Source organism: Aquarana catesbeiana, linkage group LG01 (genome assembly GCF_042186555.1).
Source record: "Aquarana catesbeiana isolate 2022-GZ linkage group LG01, ASM4218655v1, whole genome shotgun sequence".
NCBI classification, from domain to species: Eukaryota; Metazoa; Chordata; class Amphibia; order Anura; family Ranidae; genus Aquarana; species Aquarana catesbeiana.
Window position 1 is genome coordinate 893,058,525 of NC_133324.1, and position 25,353 is coordinate 893,083,877.

General features: G+C 43.7%; 1 protein-coding gene across 2 annotated transcripts in view; it reads left to right on the forward strand.

The window, feature by feature from the left end:
• NELFA (negative elongation factor complex member A) overlaps positions 1-25,353 on the forward strand; it is a 49,327-nt gene that overhangs the window by 7,190 nt on the left and 16,784 nt on the right. For both annotated transcript variants that reach the window (XM_073610920.1, XM_073610919.1), the window contains exons 2-3: positions 24,320-24,491; positions 24,580-24,741. In XM_073610920.1, coding sequence (XP_073467021.1) covers positions 24,320-24,491; positions 24,580-24,741 — 334 coding nt within the window. The remainder of the gene's footprint in view (positions 1-24,319; positions 24,492-24,579; positions 24,742-25,353) is intronic.

Genomic DNA, 25,353 nt, shown 5'->3' on the forward strand with positions numbered 1-25,353 from the left:
AACAGCAACTGTCATCTCTGTCCCACAGCGGCGGCTCCTCTGACCCGCTGTTGACTCACCGACAGTCCCATTCACTTTAATGGGACGGCTGGTGATGCAGCAGTGACACAACAAGGTGAGGGACGTGGCGGCAGCAGGTGAGTGGATGCCCGCTGACAGGGCGCTGCCATGATCTGAAATGACAGGTACTCTTTAAATGTAAGGACTTATTTTTGCTGGTAGTTTGAAACTTTTAATATTTTGCAAACAAAATGAAGGTTTCCTATTTAGAATAATAAGCTGTCAGGTTAGTAAAACAGCAATATCAGAACCGATTTTGGGTTATTCACACATAGTTGGAGAACCTTCAAGTTCTTTTAATTAATCTTGCATATTCTTGTATTTGCTTAAACATCAATGTTTAGAAACTGAATTGCATAAACAAAATATTTTTGAAAAAACAAAACAAAAGAACTTAAACTGACTATATCAGCTGGGTCCACATAAAAAAATAAACGTCAAACACGGTCCTTTCATCACAGCACATCTTCTCATGATGTTTCATTTGGGCCATTAGGCCTTGCATCTCTTTGTTGCATTTTGCACACATACCTGCTTTACTCATAGGTAGAGGAACTTCATAAAAATATTCCCAAACTGGGTCTTTTTAATGGCCTGCTGCTATTTTTATATATATCATGAAGTACTTCAAGATATATGCAGAAAGTTCACAAAGTTTATAAGCTGCTTAAAAGGTTTCACTTTCATTTTTAATGCTTGCCCTTCCTCCTCACACTTAGAGCCTGGTACAGATGCATTTCTCTTCAAAACAATCATACAGTTTTTGTAGTGTACATATATTTGCAAAACAATGGGATAAAGGAATATTCCTGAACTTTGTTTTATCTCATGGTTACTGTGAAATTGTGTGAATGCATCAATGCAGTGCATGTTATCTCAGCTTGCAGAGCTTGGACTCATTGAATGAGTTTACCAAAAATGTAAATATTGCAGAATATACAGCCTCATGCTACATAACTAAGCTCCATTTCATGCTGACTAAACTAAATTATTAATGTATCTTAAATAGAAGAATATCTTTTAGATAGATTTTTACTCCAAAAGCATTTTATTAAAATTTAAATTTGATTTAAAAAAAAAAAAAAAAAAAATCTGCTAAGCACTTGCCGACCAGCCGCCGCACTTATACTGCAGCAGGCCGGCTCTCCTGCGTGAACCAACATGTGATGGACGCGATGGCCGCCCGCGATCGCTGTATACAGAGGCAGAACAGGGATTTGTAAACAAGGCGGATCCCCGTTCTGACAGGGGACATCTCAGAGATCTGCTGTTCCCAGTGATCAGGAACAGCGATCTCTATCATGTCCCAGGCAGCCCCGCCCCTACAGTTAGAACACATTTAACCTCTTGATCGTCCCCCTAGTGTTAACCCCTTCCTGTGTCATTTTTGAGACCCTGTGTAAGTTTGCCCTAGGACTGTGCAATGCTGTACCCTACACTACTACTCCACTAGTGTGTGTGTGTGTGTGTGTGTGGTTGTGTTTGAAACAGTCACCAATGCAAAGACCAGGTTGGTCGAGACAGGAGGGACAATAAAAGCGGGTATATCTGCATTTTCTGCAGACACAACATCTTCTTTGGGTAAGGGTACCAGGGAGGACATATGGAAAATGCCTCTCATGCAGCCGGCTCACTGCATTTGTGTTGGGAAGGTGGGCCACAGCACCGTCTGTAAACAGAAGGGCTGTGATCTCTTCCTGGAATTTAAGGACGAATCCAGTTGGTCCTGAAGCTTTGTATAGCATATAAGTATTCAGCAGAGCCAATTGGAATAAATATACAGACACTTTCTCCTATCACCTTCCAGGACGGCACACCTGAGAGATGAGGGCTCCTCCCTACAGGAAGCACAATCAATTGACAGCTTGTTATAAGTCCTCACTCTTCCCCTTGATCCCCAGTATTGATTGTTTCTCCCGAACACAGCAGCATGTTTGTTTTGTTTAAAGACCGAATGACCGGGGAGGGTCGGATGGTCCCCTGTTGAGACAAGTTCTAGGGAGGCTGGGAAGGGCTGAACTAACCTGCAGGCTTGTCCTTCTCACAGGTTGCCCTCAAGGCTGCACCAGCGCTCTGGCTGCAGGGAGTGCGCGCCATCGCTTCATGTGCATGAAACACCGCCGCCAGCCGCTCTCTTCATTGCCGGGAGTCATCTTGCAGGAAGTGCTGCACTCCAAGCCTCACTCTGGTACACGGCCGCATCAAAAGCAGCGTGGAGAGACAGAGCAAGGCGACGGACAGTGGTTGGCTTCCTGTACTAGCCCGACAAGCAGTACCAGCAGCCCAGGACCCAGCCAACCTCCTCATGGAACAGGAAGAAGGGAAGGCAACTACAACTGTGGGCAGATCCAGGTCGGGATTTGCTCCCACCTGTGTGTGGGCTAGCTACACCTACTCAGACTTATGCAGTAGTAGGGTAACGGCTACCACTACTGTGGTATAGTCACACACCTCAGACTTCCATTATTTGGAACTACCATGTTCTTTCCCTGGGTGAATGGTTAGTATCTGAAGGTCAGGTTATGCCTAGGATAGATTGTTTGTCTGACCGCACATCAGAAATAAACAACATTGGAAGTTTGTTTTGTGTCTTTTCTGTGTTATAACTATCTTATGGCTCACTAGAAATGCATAATATTGATTATGTGACTGTACACTGTTGCTTATCAGAAACTCATAACATTAAATTGTTAGTGACACTTCTGTTATGTAACCGTACACTATTGCTAATCAGAAATGCACAACATTGAATTGTCAGCGACATTTCTGTTGGTTATATGACTGTACAAGGTTGCTATTCAGAAACACACAACATTGAATTATTGTTAGTGACATTTCTGTTGGCTATATGACTGTACACTGTTGCTAATCAGAAACAGACGGCATTCAGTTACTGATAGCGACATTTCTGTTGGTTATATGACTGTACAAGTTTGCTAATCAGAAACGCACAACATTGTATTGTTGGTAGTGACATTTCTGTGGGTTATGTGACTGTACACGATTGCTTTTCAGAAACGCATTATATTGAATTGTTAGTGACACTTCTGTTATAGAACTAGGGATGCACCGAATTTTTCAGTCCACCGAAACATATCTTTTTGCCGAAAGTGGGGCGGGGCTCCGCCCCTGGTGCCGCCTATCAGGGGTGCTTCCTATATCGTTGAAAGGGGTGAGAGCCGCCGCCTGTTTGATTACAGCGCTGGAAACATCACAGCTTTCATTTCAATAGCTGTGTGTTCCCCGCTGCGCGCCGTCACATACAGCCCCTCCCCCTTGTCCGAGCACTTTGATAGACAGATCACCCGTCCAATCCTGGGACGGGTGATCTGTCTATCAAAGTTCCCCGGATGAGGGGGAGGGGCTGTATTTGACGGCACACAGCGGGGAACACACAGATATTGAAATGAAAGCTGTGATGTTCCCGGCGCTGTAATCAAACAGGTGGCGGCTCTCCTCTCCCTTCACTGGCTGCAATGGGGACACTGGCTGGCTGCATCTGATGGGCACTGGTGAGGCTGCATTAATCTCTTGTATCATGTCCGCAGTCTCTGACTCTCTGACCATGTCCCTAGTCTCTGACTCTCTGACCATGTCTGCAGTCTCTGACCATCTCCTGTACCATGTCCGCAGTCTCTGACCATCTCCTGTACCATGTCCGCAGTCTCTGACCATCTCCTGTACCATGTCCGCAGTCTCTGACCATCTCCTGTACCATGTCCGCAGTCTCTGACCATCTCCTGTACCATGTCCGCAGTCTCTGACCATCTCCTGTACCATGTCCGCAGTCTCTGACCATCTCCTGTACCATGTCCGCAGTCTCTGACCATCTCCTGTACCATGTCCGCAGTCTCTGACCATCTCCTGTACCATGTCCCCAGTCGCTGACCATCTCCTGTACCATGTCCCCAGTCGCTGACCATCTCCTGTATAAAAATATTTTTCCCCTTTCGTCTTTCAGGACAGCCACCATGAGAGATAGTCTCCTCCTCTTCCTCTAGGAAACACTGCGCCAGCCCATAAATTCTTACTTCCCCCTGCCAGACCTCAGTATTAGTGTTTCCTCCGGTGGGGAGACACTGTGCAAGGAACCAGGCCATTCAGTCAGGGTGACTGCGGCTGTTTATATTTTTTGGAGCCTGTAATGGGAGCAGGGGTTTCCTAGGGCATAGGGGGGACTTACCCCTCGTTCTATTGCCACCACTTCCTAGCCGAGTGCGGCTTCAGGTTGGGGGGACTCCCTATCGCAGCTACAGGGCTGCAGCAGGCAAGCGTTCACCTTCCCTGTATTCCATACAGACCGCTCTCTTTTTTTTTTTCTTTTTTTTGGAACTAGGCGGGCCGGGCGACGTCATTTCCGGCGGAAGGGCGAGTGCTTGCCTTTGACCCACGACTTCCGGTTCCGGGTCGCGGCGCTGATAGGGAAGCCAGGCACAGGCTGGAGACGAGTCTGGGACGCGCACAGGCAGCGTGGGACTCGGTAGTAGCAACCACCTGCAAGTCATGTCGGAAGCAGATGCTCAGCCAACGGACACTACCTCCAGCCTTCCTAAGGTAAGAGTGCCCTGGGGAAGAGTACTCTTTATCTAGGATTGTCCCTCCATGTATAGTTCCTGTCATGGGGGGGCAGACACCCTGGGTGGTCAGGGGAGGGAGGCTCAGATCCCCACATATTAAGGAGGGTCTTGTGCACTCCCAGGGTTGTATCCTTGTTTTTTTGAAAAAAAAAAAAAAAAGTGACAAAATGTTTTTTTCTTTTCATGTATTTCAGAAAGCATAGCTCTAAGAAGAGGTGTGCCTCTTGCAGGGACACTTTAGGGGAAACATGGACAAAGGTCTTGTGTAGGGAGTGCATAGACTCCCTTGTTAAGGAGAGGGACTCTGAACAGGAGTCAGGACTTGCAGCCTCGGTTAAGGAGCTTTCGTCCACCTTCTCTTCATTTAAAGCCTTATTTGAAAGGTTTCAGCCTCCCTTTAGTCCAGTTCCCCAGGATACAACCTCGCCTCAGGCTCAGGGCTCTGCTCCTGCCCAACCTGCAACTTCAGTTAGGGCACTGGAAGCTCCAGGGCCCTCCGGAGTGGAACAAAGACAACCAGACAGTTCCTCCTCCGATTCCCAGGATGGTTCAGAGGGAGAGGACCTGGACGGGGAGTCCAGGAAATCCTCCAGATATAAATTATCCCTGGAAGAGGTAGAGGACCTCTTAGGGGCTATTTATACAACCCTCGGTATTCAGGAAGACAGGAAACCCCTGACCCTTCATGACCAAATGTACAAGGGTTTAGGGGAACAAAGGAGGAAAGTTTTTCCAGTACATGAGGTACTGGTTGAAACTATTAAAAAGGAGTGGCAGGATCCCGAAAGGAAACCCTTTTTTTCTAGATCCTTAAAAAGGAGATTTCCATTCTCGGATGATCCTACATCTATCTGGAATAAAAGTCCCAAGTTAGATGCTGCCTTCTCCCAGGTTTCCAGACACACAGACCTGGCTTTTGAGGACATGGGGGCCCTGGTGGATGTCATGGATAAGAGAATAGACTCTCTTCTCAAAAAGACTTGGGATTCAACAATTGGTAATTTAAAACCTGAGTTGGCTGTCACAGTAGTGGCTCGCAATCTGGAGCACTGGCTCTCTAAGATTCAGGAGCATATTGAAGCTGGAACGGCAAAAGAAACCATTCTATCTTCTTTCCCTACGATTCTGCGGGGTATCGCCTACATAGCTGATGCCTCGGCAGAATCAGTCCGTATGTCGGCCAGATCAGCGGCTCTGGCCAATTCGGCCAGGAGAGCCCTCTGGCTAAAAACTTGGCCGGGCGATAGCGCCTCTAAGGCCAAGTTGTGCGGCATACCGTTAACGGGAGACCTTCTCTTCGGCCCAGGGTTAGAGACCGTCTTGGACCGCACAGCAGACAGGAAGAAATCCTTCCCAGTTAAGCGGAAAACCCCTACACAGACAAAGAAGGGGTTTCGTCCGCAAAAGCGTAAAGAAATTCCAAAGCTGGAAGGGCAAAAGAAATTCTGGGGTCAGAAGAAGGGCAGGGGAGGGGCGATTTTTCGCCCTCCTGAACAGCCCCGTAAAAACCAATGACTCCCCAACCAGGGTGGGGGGAAGACTGGGGGCCTTCCTCCCACAGTGGGAAGCGATATCCCCCAATCGCTTTATCCTAGGGATTATAAGAAGGGGGTACCATATCGAATTCACAAATCCTCCTCCACGGAGATTTCTTGTTACGCACCTACCCAGGTGTACGGCAAAAGCCGAGGCTCTGTTGGAAGCATTAAGAGATCTGGTAGATCAAAATGTGGTTCTCAGAGTTCCAAAGACCGAGGAGGGAGAGGGTTTCTATTCACACATCTTCGTAGTGAAGAAACCCACAGGGAAATTCAGACTGATTCTGAATTTAAAGCCCCTGAACAGGTCAGTGACGTACAGGAGATTCCGTATGGAAACAATTTTCACAGTCAGAGCCCTGTTGCCCCGCAACTGCTTTATGGTATCTCTGGACCTAAGGGACGCGTATCTACACGTTCCTATTACAGAAGCCTCGCAGAGGTTTCTTCGGCTAGCGGTAAATGTAGGTGGAACAACGGTACATCTACAGTTTCAGGCGCTGCCTTTCGGGCTATCCTCCTCGCCCCGCATTTTCACCAAGGTCTTGGCGGAGGTGATGGCCTTTCTTCGACTCCAGGGAATATCAGTGATAGCATACCTGGACGACCTGCTCCTGTTTGCACCGTGTCCACTGCAGTTAGTCAGAGATCTAGAACTAACAAAGAGAGTTCTTACAGGTCTAGGGTGGCTAATGAACTTGGAGAAATCCAGTTTGATTCCCTCTCAGCGCATCACGTACTTAGGCTATCTGTTGGACTCAACGCTACTGAGAGTGTTTCTTCCAGCAGAAAAAGTACAAAAACTGGACAGGGCAGTGGCTGTTCTCCAGTGCAGCAGTCAGGTCTCCATAAGAGTTCTGATGTCGGTCCTGGGACTATTAACCGCTACCCTCCCAGCAGTGCAATGGGCAGGTCTGCACTTTCGTCCCTTACAGTCCTTTGTCTTAAGGGTGTGGGATCACAGTCAGAAAGATCTGGACACCTTGGTACAGGTTCCACCCCAAGTAAAGAGATCCCTCTGGTGGTGGAGGAGGGTCTCAAACTTGTCGCAGGGTCGTCTGTGGTTCATCCCAGTTTCTCAGGTGGTAACCACAGACGCAAGGGTTGGGGGGCGCATCTGGGTTCCCTTTTAGTACAGGGCACCTGGGAGGGCGACGAACTAAGAAGGTCGTCCAATTGGAAGGAGCTGAGGGCAATCGGGCTAGCACTCAGGTTCTTCAAGGAGGAGCTACGGGGCCACCATGTTCAGGTGCGGTCGGACAACTCGTCCGCCGTGGCCTATGTAAACAAACAGGGCGGCACAAGAAGCGGAGTCCTGTCGGCCTTAGCATCAGACATTCTGAACTGGGCCGAGATTCACACTCTCTCACTCTCAGCAGTCTTCCTGAGAGGAGAAAAGAATGTGATAGCAGATTTTCTCAGCCGAACCAAACTGAGAGAGGGCGATTGGATCCTCAACCAGGAGGTTTTCAATCTCATTTCAGAGAAATGGGGTCCTCCAGAAGTAGATCTGTTCGCGTCAAGAAGCAACGCGAAAGCCCCTTGTTTTTTCTCCCTTAACAGAGGGGAGGGAGCGCGAGGGGTCGACGCATTGATCCAGAACTGGCATTTCAGAATCTGCTATGCCTTCCCGCCCCCAGCATTATTACCGGCAGTTCTCAGGAAGTTCCAGATTGAAAACACGTCCCTGATTCTAGTAGCACCACATTGGCCAAAGAGGGCTTGGTTCTCAGTACTCAAGCAACTAGCGGTCGAACCTCCCTTATTCCTGCCACCTCGAGAGGATCTCCTCTCACAGGGCCCAGTCCTCTGTCCACAGGTTCACCAATGGCAGTTAGCGGCCTGGCTACTGAGGAGGGTATGCTAAGAGCTAGGGGTTTTTCTGAGAAATTAATCTCCACCCTCCTCAACAGCAGGAAGAAGGAAACACGCCAGATTTATAAAAAGGTCTGGGTACGTTTCAATGAATGGTGTGCGGAAGGCTCCTTTGCGGTACACAGTCCCACAACGGTGTTGGAATTCCTTCAGTGCGGGGCAGATAGGGGTTTATCCATAAGTACCCTTAAAGGTCAGGTGTCAGCACTCAGTGCTTATTTAGAAAAGCATCTGGCCACCAACCCTTGGGTGGTCAGATTCTTTAAGGCTCTGTCTAGACAAAGACCGGTTCAGGGCCCTCCCTTTCCCAAGTGGGACCTATCTTTAGTTTTACAGGGCCTGACGGGAACCCCCTTTGAACCTTTAGAGGAATGTCAACTAAAGGATCTTACGTTAAAAACAGTTTTTTTGGTAGCAGTGACAACTGCCAGGAGAGTCAGCGAGATTGAGGCCTTATCTGTTAGACCTCCTTTTTGCGTTATTTTTCCAGATCGGATCATCTTCAAGACTGATCCAGCATTTTTACCTAAGGTTGCTTCTGGTTTTCACAGAAGTCAGGAGGTAGTTCTACCCTCATTTTGTCCCAACCCCTCGGGGGAAAGGGAATTAAAATTTCATTCGTTGGACGTAAGGAGATGTATCCTTCAGTACCTAGAGCTGACCAAGAGGTTTAGAAAGTCAGACTCTTTATTTATTTTGTTTTCTGGGGCCAGAAAAGGATGCAAAGCGTCTCAACGCACTTTTGCCAGAGTAGCCATTGGCCAGGCCTATACATTAGCAGGGAAAGAAATCCCAATGGGTATAAGGGCACACTCTACTAGAGCTATGGCAGCTTCTCAGGCAGAGAAGGCTGGAGCAACACCAGAGCAGATATGCAGGGCTGCAACATGGTCCAGCTATTTCACTTTCGTTAAGCACTACAGAGTGGACCTGGTGTCGGCTAGTGAGCAAGCCTTTGGGCGAAAGGTGTTGCAAGCTGTAGTCCCACCCTAACTGGTAAGTGCTCGTTCATCCTCTCATGGTGGCTGTCCTGAAAGACGAAAGGGGAAAATTAAAGTTACGTACCGGTAACGTCTTTTCCAGTAGTCTTTCAGGACAGCCCTAGTTACCCACCCGAAATTTTGGGGTGTCTTATAAAAGACCAGAACGCAGCATGATAATGATATGGAATAGTATGTTATTAATGTGTTCTTGTGTCTCCCCAGCTGACCGGAGGTAATCTTGGAATATACTGAGGTCTGGCAGGGGGAAGTAAGAATTTATGGGCTGGCGCAGTGTTTCCTAGAGGAAGAGGAGGAGACTATCTCTCATGGTGGCTGTCCTGAAAGACTACTGGAAAAGACGTTACCGGTACGTAACTTTAATTTTTAAAACAGTCACTTTCGGTATCGATGTTTCGGGATCAAGGAAGATTTATTTTCGGTAGCGGTTTCGGCACCAAAAAACCCATTTGGTGCATCCCTATATATAACCGTACATTATTGCTAATCAGAAAAGCGCAGCATTGATTTGTCAGTGACATTTCTTTTGGTTATACGACTGTACAAGGTTGCTATTCAGAAATGCATAGCATTGAGTTTTTGCTAGTGACATTTCTGTTCGTTATATGACTGTGCAGTGTTGCTAATCAGAAGTGCACTAGATTGAATTATTATTGGTGACATTTCTGTTGGTTTTATGACTATACCCTGTTGTTAATCAGAAGTGTTAGTGTCACTCTCTGCTGGTTATGACTGCACGTGGTCCAGCACCAACAATACACAACTGTAGGTCGCATGTGTCTTTTCTGTTGTCATACTGGCTAGGGTTGTACCGATACTTTTTTTTTTCAAGTACTTACCGATTACCGATACTTTTTTTTTTTTTTTTAATGTCACGTGACAGTTTTTTTTTTTTTTTTTTTTTTTTTGCTAGTTTTTGGGGGGGGGGGGGGGGGGGGGTGGTGAACGTTGTATGTGTGTGTTTTTTTTTGTTTTTTTGTTTTTTTTTTACAATTTTTATTTTTTACAATAATATTTTTTTATTCTTTTATTTATTTTTTTTTTTTTAATCAGCCCTTTTGGGGGGCTTTGGTGAGATATCGGAGGTCTTAACAGACCTCCGATATCTCCCCCTTGAGACAGAGAAAGAGACGGAGGATAGAGATTCCCCAGTCCCTTTCTCTGCAGCCTCAGCTGCACTGAGAATGAATGGAGAGAAGACAGCGGCTCCTCTCCATTCATAAACTGACACATCGTAATCACAGGAGATTACAATGTTTCAGTTATGTGAATGGACAGAGTCAGCTGACTCTATCCATACACAAAGGAAGGAGGAGGAGGACTGAGGAACGGAGGGGGAGAACAGAGGGGACAGATAAGGAGAGAGGAATGCAGGGGACAGCGGAGAGGAACAGAGGAACGGAGGGGGCACGGAGGAGGATGCAGTGACAGTCAGCTGTGACCGATCACCGCTGTATGTCACTAAAGCTGCTGAAAACCGCTGGGGGAGAATCTTGTAACTCCCCCACGCGCCGATCACTGCTGTCTTCCAGGTATCGGGGGAAGCATCGGGAGCATTTGCCCGAGTACAAGTACTCGGGCAAATGCTCGGTATCGGTGCCGATACCGATACTAGTATCGGTATCGGGACAACCCTAATACTGGCTATGCGACTTAATTTTCTTGATCAGAAATGCACAATGTGTTTGTATAATTTCTGTTGGTTATATGACCGTACTGCGTTCGGTATCAGGAATGCACAACACCGAAGTGGTTCTTGTCCTTCTGTCTTGCATCTATTACCTTACTTTGCTGTACATCAAAAAAAACACAGCAGTGAAAGGTGTCTGTCTTCTCTGTTTTTCATATTGGTTGCTCAGAAAAACACCACATTTGCATTTGTTAGTGTCCTTTCTGTTGAATGTATGACCGTACCTTGTTAAGCATCAGAAGCACACATTTGAAGTTTGTGTCCTTTCTCTTTGCTCAGTTTATACGATGGTATCTTAATACGTATTAGAAATACACAACATTTTACGTTTTGTTTGTGTCTTCTCTGTTCTACAGGTGACTGTGTATATCAGAAAATACAACAGTGAAGGCTGGGTGTGTCTTCCTGTTTTGTATTCCATATAAAGCTTGAGCTTGCTACCCTTCAGAAATACAAGATTTATGGCCTGTATATCTGTGATATTATATATTTGTCACTTTTATTTCAGACCTTATGTTCCATGCACATGGAAGGAACAGGAGCTCTGACTGCAAAAAAACCCAGATGTCAAAAAAATTCAGTCCTTTACATTCAGGCATGCCAGAGGCTTGAACCCAGTAGGGTTATAGGACACTGGAAGAAGGTCATAGAATCACCCATCATGATTTTTTAGTAAGAACTAGGGAGTTATGTTCAGAGGAGTTTTATGGCAGCATCAGAACTTATCTGACCTGTTTACCCGACCCGATAGGTTTAGGGCTCGGCTGGTATCCTTCATGTCACCCCCTTGGACGAACTGGATGTAGCTAGCCAATATTAGTCTCTTACTCATGCTATAGACTTAATTCCCTGTAGTAGGGATCTGCTTAATTTAACACTCATTGGTACCAAGAGGCACTCATTGGTGCTTGGAGTGGATTATGGTCTCGGACACCTGATATTTATGAAATAGTTACTATCAGCTCTTACCAGGCTCCTTTCTGCTTAATTTTAATGCATCTAACCGCAGGATTATAAGAAGCCTGGGGATAATAAAGCACTTTCACATCTGACATGTCAGCATTCAGATGGGAAGAAAACCAGAAGTTGGGTATGCTTGGTTACATACCTGTCCAGTCCTCTGAGCCCAGGGAATAAGCTTCCCTTAATCTATTATTCTTAAGTGGGTTTTTCCTTTTCACCATGACTATGGCAAATAAATAAAAAGGGGACCCGCAAGAATTGTCTGTCGGGGAGCCTTTTTTCTAAATCATTCTCCTGAATGATTTAAAACCAGATGTTCTTTGTTGACCAAAGTAGTTCCTTGTTTCACAGAACAAGTCTCTGATTAGTCTTTTTAGTGGTCCTATGCAGCAGTTACAGACTTTATAGACCACGATTGCTAGAAGGTTGATGAATGCTGCGTTTTTTGGGAACCCTAAACTATTGGACGCTAATCTAGTTCTGATCAGATCAAAGATTTCGATCTGTTCAGACACTATACTACTAAGGGAGGTGTATAGTGCGTGAGTGTTGGCACTAATCTGACGATGCCTGTGGCGACACAAGACCCTAACTGATATCACCCGCCGGGTGATCACGGGGTTAAACCTTTTATTAGGTAATGTACGGCGGGTGCTCTGACGCTATAAAAAAAATAACTAACCAGCGTCACCCGTGACATTAATACGGTGATCACCGGTGACGGGGTGATCAAGGGGTTAAACCTTTATTAGGTCTAGGGACCCCCCCCATCTGGGCCTACTACTAAGTACCCTGATGCTGATTAGTGTACAAATGACACCAGTACAGTGATCAAAGAAAAATATGAACACTGCACTGGGTAACAGTGACAGGGTGAAGGGGTTAACTGGAGGGGCGACCGGGGGGTGAAACATGTGCCTATGTGTACTGTGTCAGTGTAGTGTTGGTGCAACTCCACGTTTTGGATGTCCTCTCTCCTCTCTGGAACGGAAAAAAAGAATTCCAGAGAGGGAGATGTCACTTCCCCTGCCTGCGTTTACACTTGGTCAGGGGAAGCATTTAATTTGTCAGAACCGATCAGCAGGTCCAGGCCAAAAATCGTTGGCCTGTGCCTGGAGACTGATCGGTTATAAAACTAATCTGATCTCCGCGGCCACCTAGGGGGCGCATGCGCGCCTGACGTGAGGTAACGTAGTTTTGCCCACCCGTGCCATTCTGCCACAGTAAAACTGTGGCGTCTGGTCAGGAACCGGTTAAGCAGTGCTGTATTGCGAAAAATATATCCTGGTCATTAAGGGGGCCAATCCTTCCGGAGCTGAAAAATCTTTTTTATTTTTATTTTTTTTTTTCCCCCAACCCTGTAGTTTGTAGGGCTGCAACTAACGATCATTTTCATAATCGATTTAGTTGGCCGATTTTATCGTTTCGATTAATCGGTTAATAACCTTAAGTGTGGCGTATAGTTTCGTTAATATGTAAAGTTTAAAAAAAAGGTAATTTATTCTTAAATATCTCTATGCAATGGTAAATATAAATAACCAACTATTTGGTTAGGGAGCAAAATCTCTAATCCACTCTGAGAATAACAGACAGAAGCGATATACTGTATATACTATTAGAGGTTGAATCTGGTAAATATCATCAGACTCCAGGTGTTTTTTTTTTTTTTTTTTTTTTCTCATTTAAAGAAAAAAAAAAAAGTTAGACTGTTTTGCAGATATTCAAACAGAACTGTAATATATTATATGCTGGCCATACAAAAACAATGTCTTCCTTCAAAAAAAAAAATGTCATTTTAAGAACGTTCGTTCGATTTTCAAATCATTAGTGGGGTCAAATCCACATTCGTTTTCAACCACAGTGACGGGAACATTTAGAAATAGAAAGCTGTTTGGTCAAAGAAATTTTCAGACCGTGTATGTGGTTTTCGTTCAGAAATTACATTCATTTTAAAACAGAATGTTAAAAGCAAGAGAAATTTTCAAACAACATTCTTTCATTCAGCGAATGTACAAAGATTTTTCATATGAATATTCTCGTCTGAAAATTGATCCGTGTGGCCAGCATAAGGCTCAGTACACACCTATGCAGTTTGCTTTTGGTCTGTTTCTACACTGTTTTTTGCTGTGCGTTAAGTACAGTATAGAGTGCCCCAATAGCAAGGTAAAGATAACTTCTGCACCACTCGCTTCCTGCCGAGGACTACATGTCCCATGAGGCATTGGTCCTCACACATTCACATGTTCTCAGGCACTTACATGTATGGACAATGTACTGAGCTGTACCTGTGCTGCACTGTATTTCCTGATATGTATACAAATAATGCATTCTGTATGCAGGCCAACTAATCAGCTGGCCGATTAATCGATTATAAAAATAGTAATCGATTAATTTCATAATCGATTAGTTGTTTTCAGCCCTAGTAGTTTGTTATAAACTTTTGCAAACAGGGAATTTTTTCTCCTTCACTTATGTGCACTGATGAGGCTGGTAGGCGGTACTGTTGGGACTGCACTGATAATCAGTGTGGATGTCCCTTTTTAGAGAAGTCTATTGGCTCTCTTCTCCTCTCATGCTCTCAGCATGAGGAAAGGAGTGCCAATAACTGGCTTCTGTTGACCTCCATGATTGTCCAACTGATCACGTGGTAGAGAGACGCTGATTGGCTGTACCTCAATATGTGATCAGCATTGGCCGGACAGTGCAATCGCAGAGCAGGCCCATGACAACGTCCCAAAATAGCCGGCTGCACTGTAGCTGTCATTAGGCTATAGCGTGGTCGACAAGTGGTTAATGTACGATAGTGAGTGGAGTGCATCTGTTTCCACCATGTAACTTCATGAGCAAAATGATTGAAATACGATCATATTCATGAATAAAGTATCTCAGTGCTGCTAATTAATGCAAAACGATGCCTGGCCTTTCAACTTAGTTCGTTTTTGAATGTAGAAAATCAGAAAGGAAGTTATTATTCTAATTGTTCGGAGAAAAAAATTGCAGCGTGTATGGCCACAATTTAACGTGGACAGCGTCAAGATGGCAACTATGGATACCCCATGTTAAGTTATCTTCTGTCACTTCATTTTTTTCAACAAGTTATACATTATGAGGAGGCCGTTTTGACACATTTGTATTGTCGGAGATTTATGAGGTGGGATTCGTCATTAGCCCAGAAATTGTGATTATCAGACTAGCGAGGTGTAATTGGGAAGGAAAGAAACACAGCTAGAGGGGTGAATACATGATCTTCTGTTTTTGTGCCAGCTTTCCTTTATTAGTCTTATTAGGTGCCAGAGCACTCAAGGACTTCACATTATACCGGTTGAATAGAACTAGTTTACATTGTAACCTGATAGTGTAGCAAATGACAAAATTGGAGCAAACATAATTAGGATTGCATGAATTGAACTACAATGCCAGTGATTTTATCTGTCGTGTAGGAACAATAAAGTGTGCTAAAACAGAATTTAGTTATTCCAGTTACTCTAAACATATTAAAGTGGTTCTAAAGGCTTTAAGTGGTTGTAAAGTCAGAAGGTTTTATTTTTTTTATCTCAAAGGGGTTGTAAACCCTCGTTATTTAAAAAAAATAGATAAACATATACTAGCCTCCACTGTGCAGTTTTGCCCAGTGTGGCCCCGATCGTCTTCTGGGGTCCCCCAACGGCGCTCGCGGCTGCTCCTTGCATCGGTAAACCCCTTAGGAGAAGCGATCTCCCTGGGGGTTACCTTGCAGGCGAGTTACCGAGTCCAGCATTTGCGTCAATAAACACAGAATTCCGAACTCAGCCCTGGCACCCGCGTCATTGGGTTTGATTGAGGGCAGTGGGAGCCCATGGCTGTGCTGCTATCGATCTGTCTTGTGGGATGTTCTCGGTCTATAGAGTTCTGGACTGACCAAAAGTGGTCCAAGGAAGGAAAACTGGGGACAGGGTCCCAGTTGGCCATGGCTCACTGATGCACATGGGGAACCAAGGCTGGTCCGTGTAGTCCAAGCCAATAGAAGAGCTACTGTAGCTAAGATTTATGAAAAAGCTACTGCTGGTTCTGACCATAAGGTGTCAGAACACACAGGACATCGCAGTTTGTTGTGTTAGGGGCTGATTGAGCACCCTGACTGGTCTGCGGCTATTCTGATCATATCCACAGCCAAAAGTGCCTACAATGAACATGCAAGCATTAGGAGTGGACCACGGAGAAATGAAGGCCTGGTCTGATGAGTTCAAGAATTGGTTTGAGGAACACAATGAGTTCAAGGTGTTGACTTTGGCCTCCAAATTCTCCAGTTATCAATCCAATCAAGCATCTGGGATGTACTGGATTAACCAGTTTGATCCATGGAGTCCCCACCTTGCAACTTACGAAACTTAGTGGTTGTGTTAAGCCACTTTGTAAACTACACACAATCCCCTCTGTTATAATAGATATGTTGCAGTACATGTTTGTAAAACCTATGCCCATTACTACCTGATTTCAGAGCGTCGCTCGGTGCTCACGTGACCCCTCGCTGCTCCCTCTCCCGAGCATCCCCGCTGACATCAGTTGGGAGGAGAGAGCCGAGACGTCAGCTGGGGAGCAGCTAGGAATCACGTGAGTGCCGCTCCGAAATCTGGTAGAATTGGGCTTTTTGTTTTACAAAGAACAGACACTGCAGCATAGGATTCTTTATAACAGAGGGGATTGTGTGTATTTGCTACAGTTATTTCAGCAGCAGGAGGGGGCGGAGAGGCACTTGTAAGAGCTGACAGGCAGGCAGGGAGAGGGGAAAGGACGGGGCAGAGGGAAGACAGGAGAAGAGGCCATGATAAACCGTGGTCAGTTTACAGAGGGGAGATCATAGCCAGGCAGGATCAGCCAGGTATTTTAGGTGATAAAGGGGGCAAAATTACAGTACAAGCACTGTGCTGTAAAACATGCTTTAAAGTAACAGGATCCAATTCTTTTTCTTTTTTTGGGGGGGGGGGGGGGCGGGTGGTTACAAACACTTCCATGCCGCGCAAATTCTTTTCTCTCCTACATGTAAAAATCATAATTCTTTTGCTAGAAAATTACTCACAACCCCCAAATATATATATATATATATATATATATATATATATATATATATATATATATAAATTTTTTTTTTTTTTTTTTTTTTTTTTAGCAGACACCCTAGGGAATAAAATGGCGATCATTGCAACGTTTTGTGTTGCACAGTATTTGCGCAGTAATTTTTCAAATGCAATTTTTTTTGGGGGGGGGGGGGGGACACATTTTAATGAAAAATAAACAAAACTGTACAGTTAGCCCTTTTTTTTTTTTTATATATATAATTATAATGTGACAGATGTTACGCCAGGTAAATGTCACGCTTTAGAATCATGCACACACGTGGTATAGCGCCAAACTTCTGTACGTAAAAAATCTCCATTGGTGACCTCCCCTTTTTTTTTTTTTTTTTTTTTTTCCCTTTTTAGGAGGTCACCTATGGAGATTTTTACGTACCGAAGTTTGGCGCTATACCACGCGTGTGCATGATTTTAAAGCGTGACATGTGAGGTATCCATTTACCTGGCGTAACATCTGTCACATTATATAAAAAAATATATATATATCTGGGTGATGCCTGCAGCTGCAGGCATCATTCAGCTATCTCTACTGAAAGCCGAGGACGTCATATGACGGCCTGCGGTATGGAAGTGGTTAAATATTTATTTGCTTTTTGTTTCACAGCAAGTCGGAACTGAGGAAGAAAATAATGTACGAAAATTCTCATACGGCAAAGGTGTTTTTTTTTTTTTTTTTGTTTTTTTTTTTTTATGGTTTCTGATCATGCTCAGTCTGTCTTTTCTGATTTTTCTCGTACGAAAATAGAACACATTAAATGAAAATTTGTTTATTCTGTTCCCGTACGAGAGAAATTTTGCCTTTTTTTTTTTTTTTTTTTTTTTTTTTTTTTTTTTTTTTTTGTCCCTTTTGGAAATTTTAGTTTGCAAAGTCTGAATCGGATGTCCACAGTTGTGTACGCACTATACGAAAATCGAACGATCGTGCCATGTATGGAATTTTTCCTCTGATTTTCTCAGTGTGTCTGGGGCTTAAGTCTAGTTGTATGGCCGCGGCATATTATAGAGCCACCTGTGTTTTGTTGTGCATGAAAGCACACTGGTCGGTTACACACATGCAAATTGGTTTGCAGAAATTTGAGGAAGCAGCTGAGTTTCTTGTTTACAGTATGTGTTTGTGTGTGGGGTTTTTTTTTTTTTTTCTGTTTTGCTTAGTTTTGTCTAGCCACGCTGTACTCTCATTAGGGCCGTATGCCTGGAATGCAGAATTCTTGTTTTCCGGGCATACATCTCTGATTGCATACTTGCTTTTTTTTAACAGAAGAAATCTTTATTAAGATATTCAGATTACTTGTGTAATGTTTACAGCTATTCACATGAATAGGTCATTCCAGGTGGTAGCTAAATCATCTTGCATACATGGGACATTTCCGCTCTTATTTCCAATCTTGGAGTATACTCATTGAGTCTGTCAAGGGCATGTAAGCATAACGATACTGTAATTACCCGTTCACCCACCCCCCTGTGGTGAGGATTTTGAGGATTTATTGTGGTGCAAATCAGCAGACGCCGGGAGGGGGGGGGGGTAGCAGCCGGAAGAGAGAGAGAGGGGGGAGGCAGGAGCCAGTGCATTCCATCATATCTTGGAGTGAGGCGTCTGGCCTCCACCCACACCGACCATATTTTTTGAAACTTTTTTTTTTTTTTTTTAGGCAGTTGCGCCCCATGTATGTCAGTTTGTATAGTGGTAGGGTGGCATTCACCAATGTTTTCCATGCAGAGCCGGGGTGGCTCAGTTGCCTTCTAGTTAATTAAAATTAGTTTTCCTGGCGTAGTATGCACAGTAAAAGATAAAGGTTTTGGTGTGTGGGTTAGTAGGTATAGTATCAGTCACTCCTAGGAGAAGGATCAGGGGATCAAGTTTGATGGGTATTCCACTAATTGAACTAATGTCAGCAGACACTGCCTGCCAAAAAATCTGTATTGGGGTGCATTCCCACACCATGTGTATGTAATAACCTACTCCCTCCTTGCATCGCGGGCATTCTTCAACATTGCGGTATATGACTGAAAGCCCTTTGGGGCGTATAGTACACCCTATGGAAATATTTTATCTGAATAAAATGGTCTTTGGCTGCTATCATTAGGGGGATGTATTGTTGGAGGCTCTCAGACCAGTCTTCCTCTGTCAGGTTAGGTATGTCTCTCTGCCAAGCTGCGAATGCTCTGTCAGCCCCATTACTGCCTGCGCAAGTGAGTCTAAAGTATATGGAGGATAGCGTTCTGATTGCGTGCCATGAGGAGGTTCAACTGAGTGCGGGGCTAGGGCGATCGGGTCCGGAAAATGTGCCCCGACCGCATGTCGGAGCTGCAGAAATCGGAAGTACATCCACGAAGGGAGTGAAAAGTATTCTTTAGTTCCCTAAAGGGAAGGAGACGGCCCCTAGGCATTATATCCCGGAGAGTTTTGATTTCGTGTCTGGCCCATATTTGTGGATCGGGCACTGTCCGTAGATCGGGCAGCTCTGGGTTACCCCACAGGGGAGTATGGGCGAATGGGTCTGGGGCCTCATCGGAGATCCCGAGACTCGTCTCCACAACCCAACAGTGGTTCTCACAGGGGTGCTAATGTGTATGTGGGAATGAGGCCCTCGATATACTAAGTTACTGAGTTCTGCATATGACCCTAATAATTTTTTTTTTCTTTTCTTGCTTTTAAGTGTAAATGTGAGGTCTGAGGTCTCTTTGACCCCAGATCTCACATTAAGGAGGCCCTGCCATGCTTTTTTTTCTATGACAAGGGATGTTTACATTCCTTGTAATGGGAATAAAAGTTTTTCAAACTTTTTTTTTTTTTTTTTTTTAAAGGGTCAGTATAAAAATAGTAAAATAAATAAGAATTTTATGTTTTATTTATTTTTTAAAGCACCCTGTCCCTCCCATGTGCAGAAGCGAACACATATGTAAGTCGCACCCACGTATGTAAATGGTATTCAAACCACACATGTGAGGTATCGCAACGATCGTTGGAGTGAGAGCAATAATTCTAGCCCTAGACCTCGTCTAACAATTTTGAAGCATGACTTCTTCGATATCAATTTACTCGGTGTAACATTATCTTTCACATCATATATAAAAAAAAAAAAAAAAAAAACAGAACAGTAAAGTTAGCCCAATTTTTTTTCTTAAAAAAAAAAAAAAAAAAAGTGAATAGTTTTTTTTATTTAAAAAAAAAAAAAAAAATGCATTTGTAAGACTGCTGCGCAAATACAGTGTGACATAAACTATTCTCTAGGGTGTCTGTAAAAAAAAAAAAAAAAAAAAAGTGTTTGGGGGTACTAAGTAATTTTCTAACAAAAACTGATTTTAACTTGTAAATGACAAGTGTCAAAAATAGGCTTGATTCTTAAGTGGTTAAAGTAAAAGGTGGTTCAACAAAATACTGACACAAGGGCGTCTTCATTTCAGGCTGCAAAGCAACAAAATATGATTATTTTAAAGGATAAGTTCACCTCCAGTTTGTACAAAAAATAATAAATGCACATCTTTTTGCAAGTAAAAATGTGCATTTAATTTGTTTGTTGTTTTTTTTTTTAATATTAGGAGCCTCTAAATAAAGCATTGCACCAATATGAGGTATTTGCTGTAAATGAGCCAGATGTATGTAAAAACCGGTTTTATAGTTTTGCGTTCTTATGACCTGTACACACGACCGGTTTTGAAGTCGGAATAAACTCTGAAAGTTGTTCAAATGGAATTCCGCTCAAGCTGTCTTGCATACACACGATCACACCAAATTCTAACCGTCCAGAACACGGTGACGTACAACACGTACGACAGGACTAGAAAACGGAAGTTCAGTAGCCAATAGCTTCCGTTTCATACTTGCTTCAGAGCATGCGTCGTTTTTGGTGCGTCGGAACAGCACACAGGCGAGCGGTTTTTCCGATAGTAATTTGTTCCGTCAGAAAAATATAGAACATGTTCTCTATCTGAGTCCGTCTGAATTTTCAACAGAAAAAGTCCGATGGGGCAAACACATGGTCTGAATATACGATAAAAAAGCTCCCATCGCAACTCTTTCTGTCGGAAATTCCGCTCGTGTGTACGCGGCATTAGAGCTCAGCTTTAAGAAGTGTTAAAAATATGTGAACATGTACTTGTTGCACATTTCTCTGTTGCTGTAAACCTGCTTCTGATATAAGCACACATTAAGCCGTCATGACCTATTTTACAGCTAGACTGATTGCTTGTAATGGCCGTTCTACATCCAGATATACTTAGATTGGACAGCCACAGCATATACAAATATTTACCCCTACAGTATTTGCTGCAAGTAGAGGCATGTTCTGCTGTTTATCACACATTAATGGCCTATTTGTCAAGCTTGGCAAAGTCATTGCTTTTCATTTCACACCAATCTGCAACCGAATCATGCCTGAGTTTTCTCTCATTTATAGAATAGAAGGGAGGTCGTGCCAGCTTTTTCTGCAGTTTATAGAATGGAAGGTTGGGAGCTGAATTGCTGTATAAAAGGAGAAAGTAGTAAAAAGTAGACAGATACAGAAAAATGGTTTAAATTATAGTCAAAATCACCTTGGTGAAAGTTCCCTCCATTGGTGATAATGGGTTATGCCAGATTTCCAACTTTGCTACAGAAAGGTGATCCGGTTCTCTTTATATTTTTTCATTATGTATTTAATTGGATTTGGATTACAGTACAAATTGGACCAAAACCAAAGGCCCAGGGGCTGTACACTTCTGACAGCTTGAGTTTCTCAGGTGGTGTTTTGTGGCTTTAGTTCCAGTTGATTTACCTTCCTACTTCTATAAGCTGTCCAGGTATAGGTCAATGGCTTCCTAGGACAGTTCACCTGCTGTATTCATTACAAAGGTGGGTTGTGTCCTACCTGCAGGATTTCACATTTTGTAGTGGGACAATTGCAACATGTAGCTTGGAAAAGCGCCAGGAACTCTTGAAGAGATCTCATTTATCAGACTCTGTATTAAAGCTGATCTCCAGCTTTTAGTGTACTCTATAAAGCTGAGGCTAGATGCAGTTTATACAGCGCACCCAGCTGCTGGTATCTGTGAGGGAAATGTTTTGTTTGGAACAGTTTGGTTCAAACTTCAGTAAAAGGTAGAGATCAGCTTTAAATGACCCCTCGGCATTCATCTAGAACAGGGGTCTCCAGACTTTTTTTAAACAAAGGGCCAGATTGCTGTCCTTCAAACCTTAGGGGGGCCAGACTGTAACCAATGAGAATAGAAAATGCCCCACGTCAGTGGGAGTAAACTATGCCAAAGGCTTGGTGTTCGGTGGGATCAAAAATAAAAAATAATTGCTTGGTACCTGTGGTCAGAGGAATAGTGCCCCATTGCTATTGTTGGTGCTGGTGGGAGGGATAGTGCTCCGTCGTTGGTGTTAGCGGGAGGTCTAGTACCCCATTGTTGGTGCCAGTGGAACGAATAATGCCCCATCATTGGTGTCAGTAGAAAGGATAGTGCCCCAATGTTTGTATCGGTGGAAGGAATGGTGCTTTGTATCAGTGTGAAGAACTGTGCCCTAAAGGCCATATAAAAGCAAGCAATGGGCCACATCTGGCTCCCGGGCCGCTGTTTGGAGACCACTGATATAGAAATAAAATGCTGCAAACTTCTTTTTATTTTTTTAATTTTTTTTCACTTGCAGTGCCGTTCATTGTTGATGGCGCCCCAAATATGGGAAAACAGATATGCATTTTTTACATAAAACTCGGAGGCACATGTAGTACTTTTGCACATGTAGGGCGGCCCATTAGAATTAATGAGCTGTCCTGTGTGTGGAGTATGACAAGGTGCATATGCATAGCGTGTTTTTTTTTTTTTTTTTTTTTTTTTTTGCGTGTTCATATAAAAGGCTATAGTGTGAATGCACCCTTGGTTTATATTTGAGGACCACGCTATGCAGAAATATCACCTACTGTATAACTGTAAATATGTGCAGCCCCATTTGTACTATTGACTGCATCAATTTAACATGAGGTGTGCGTGTGTGGTGGTTTGTTTGTGTGTTGTTTGGTTTTTTTGTTTTTTATTTTCTTTTTTCCTTCTTTTTCTTTTTAACTGTTTGGCTAAGCCTATGCGAAGTACATCTATCCAGCAGAGCACATGACTGCCGATAATGGATCTTCTCTTTTGTTTGCCATCTTGCTGTGTCCTTCAGGGATTTCAGCTGATTACTTTGTTGCACCAGTGCATGATGAAATGGCAAGAAAGTTTGGATATATATTATAAACAAGTCACATGACTCCGTAATAAATATAGCACTGTACATAGATGTTTGTCTTCAAAACTTTCCATTATAATATCCCCTGGCGGTTATTTACCTTGTTGGTTTGACTTTTTTTTGTTTTGTGTTCATTGTATGATGTCAGGTTTTAGTGACAGGAGCTCAAACTAACGCTGGTCATTTGATATGCGTATTTGGCTGCCCCCAACTGGGGACATGGCTAAAAAAATATTCTCAATTGATGCAGCCATTAACCTGGTTTGTGTGGATTGAGGAATCTCCATGCGTGACCAGTTTAAAGCTGATCTCCATCTTTTTGATATACTTTGCATAATTCATTTGGGCCAGCTTGGCCAAAAAAATCTATGGGGTTGATTTACTAAAACTGGTGCACACAGAATTTGGTGCAGCAGTGCATAGTAACCAATCGGCGTCTAGATTTTATTGGCAGAGCTAAATTGAACAAGCTAAAGTTAGAAGATGATTGGTTACTATGCACAGTTGCACCAAATTCTGTGTGCACCAGTTTTAGTAAATCTCCCCCTATGTCCCTCACTAGCATGTGAGGCTGCTGGATGTGTGGTATTATATTAACTAGGGTTGCACCAATACAATTCTACTTCAATATTCCTCTCTTTAATACCACCACTGGGTTTATTTATTCTTTGCTAAATAAACAGCTAAAGACCAAAAATTTTGAGAGAAAAATCTTTCATAGTTATAAAATTTTGCAAACTGGTAATTTTTCTGCTGCACTGATGGGGCAGCACTGTTGGGACTGCACTAATAATCTGTGCCCTGATTGTCAGTGTACATTGCACAATGTCCCTTTTTTAGAGAAGCAGTTATCGGCTCTCGTCTCCTTTCCTCGTGTTGTCAGCATGAGGAAAGAGTGCCGATAACCGGCTTCTGTTTACATCTGTGATCAGCTGTGATTGGACACAGCTGATCACATGGTAAAGAGCTGCTGATTGGCTCTTTACCTCAATCTGTGATCAGCAGTGCTATGATAGAGCATGTCGCCCCCGGTCATATGACTGCGTCCAAGAACTAGCCAGGCCGCGCTATAGCTGAATGACAGCTACAGCGCAGCCTGGCTAGTTGGACGCAGTCATATGACCGGGGGCGACATGCTCTGTCATAGCACTGCTGATCGCAAGTGGTTAAGGTCAAGTAGACTCAAGTACTCCAACCTTTTTTTTCAAATATATATAAATATTTTTCATTTTAATTGCTTTTTCAGCTAGAGTTCTTTAGAGGGTCTTTTTTATTTATTTATTTTTTCTCTTTTTACAGATGAAGATGGCATTGACAGAAATCATCCAGCTGGCCTCCCTGGACTCCGATCCCTGGATTCTTATGGTGGCAGACATCCTAAAATCCTTTCCAGACACAGGCTCACTAAACCTTGATCTTGAGGAGCAGAATCCTAATGTGCAGGATATTTTGGGAGAGCTCAGAGAGAAAGGTGATGTAGTTGGGTTATTTTCTGCTTTGGCTGACAGATCTGCTACTATTTTTTTCTGAAAGGTAACACTGTCCTTCTGTTTATCCAGTGGGTGAATGTGAGGCCTCTGCCATGCTGCCCCTGGAGTGCCAGTACCTCAATAAGAATGCCCTCACCATGCTGGCTGGTCCACTGACTCCTCCCGTCAAACATTTCCAGCTGAAGCGAAAACCAAAAAGTGCCACGCTCAGAGCAGAGCTTTTACAGAAATGTAAGTTGGATTTATGCTTTTTTTAGTTATTTTTAACATATAGATTGTTAGGTTTGGGGCTTTTTTTTCCCAGCTGGCTACAAGCATTTGTTTGTATGATTGTTCAGTTTCCTATAGTTTTCCTAATGGGCTAACTTTGAATCACTTGATTGTAGAGCAGGGTTTCTCAACCATGGTTCAGTAGAACCCCAGGGTTTCTTCAGAGGTTGCTAGGGGTTCTTTGAGCAATGTGCAATTTCCGCCTCTCAGGTAAGTTCCCACTGACACCATTGATCTTTTTAGCTGTTTGTAAGGGGGTACTACTTCCCAACAAGTGTAAGGATCAGATCTAGTAATTTTTAGCATGGGTTCCCTGAGACCAGAAAGTCATTTTATGGGTTCCTCTGTGTTGAAAAATTTGAGAGGCTTTAATAGCAAATCTTTATGTAGAACAGCCTAAGTGCCGCCAAAAGTAAAACCAGAGAAATAATCACAAGGAACATAACTTAGTCAGTAGGATGTGCTCGTTGTACTAATTCCCCTTCCTTCCTTGCTTCCCCTCCTTAATTTTTACAAAAAAAAAAAAATCCTCCTTTCTGGACTCCCCCTTCTGCCAAGTTGGAGTTAATACAA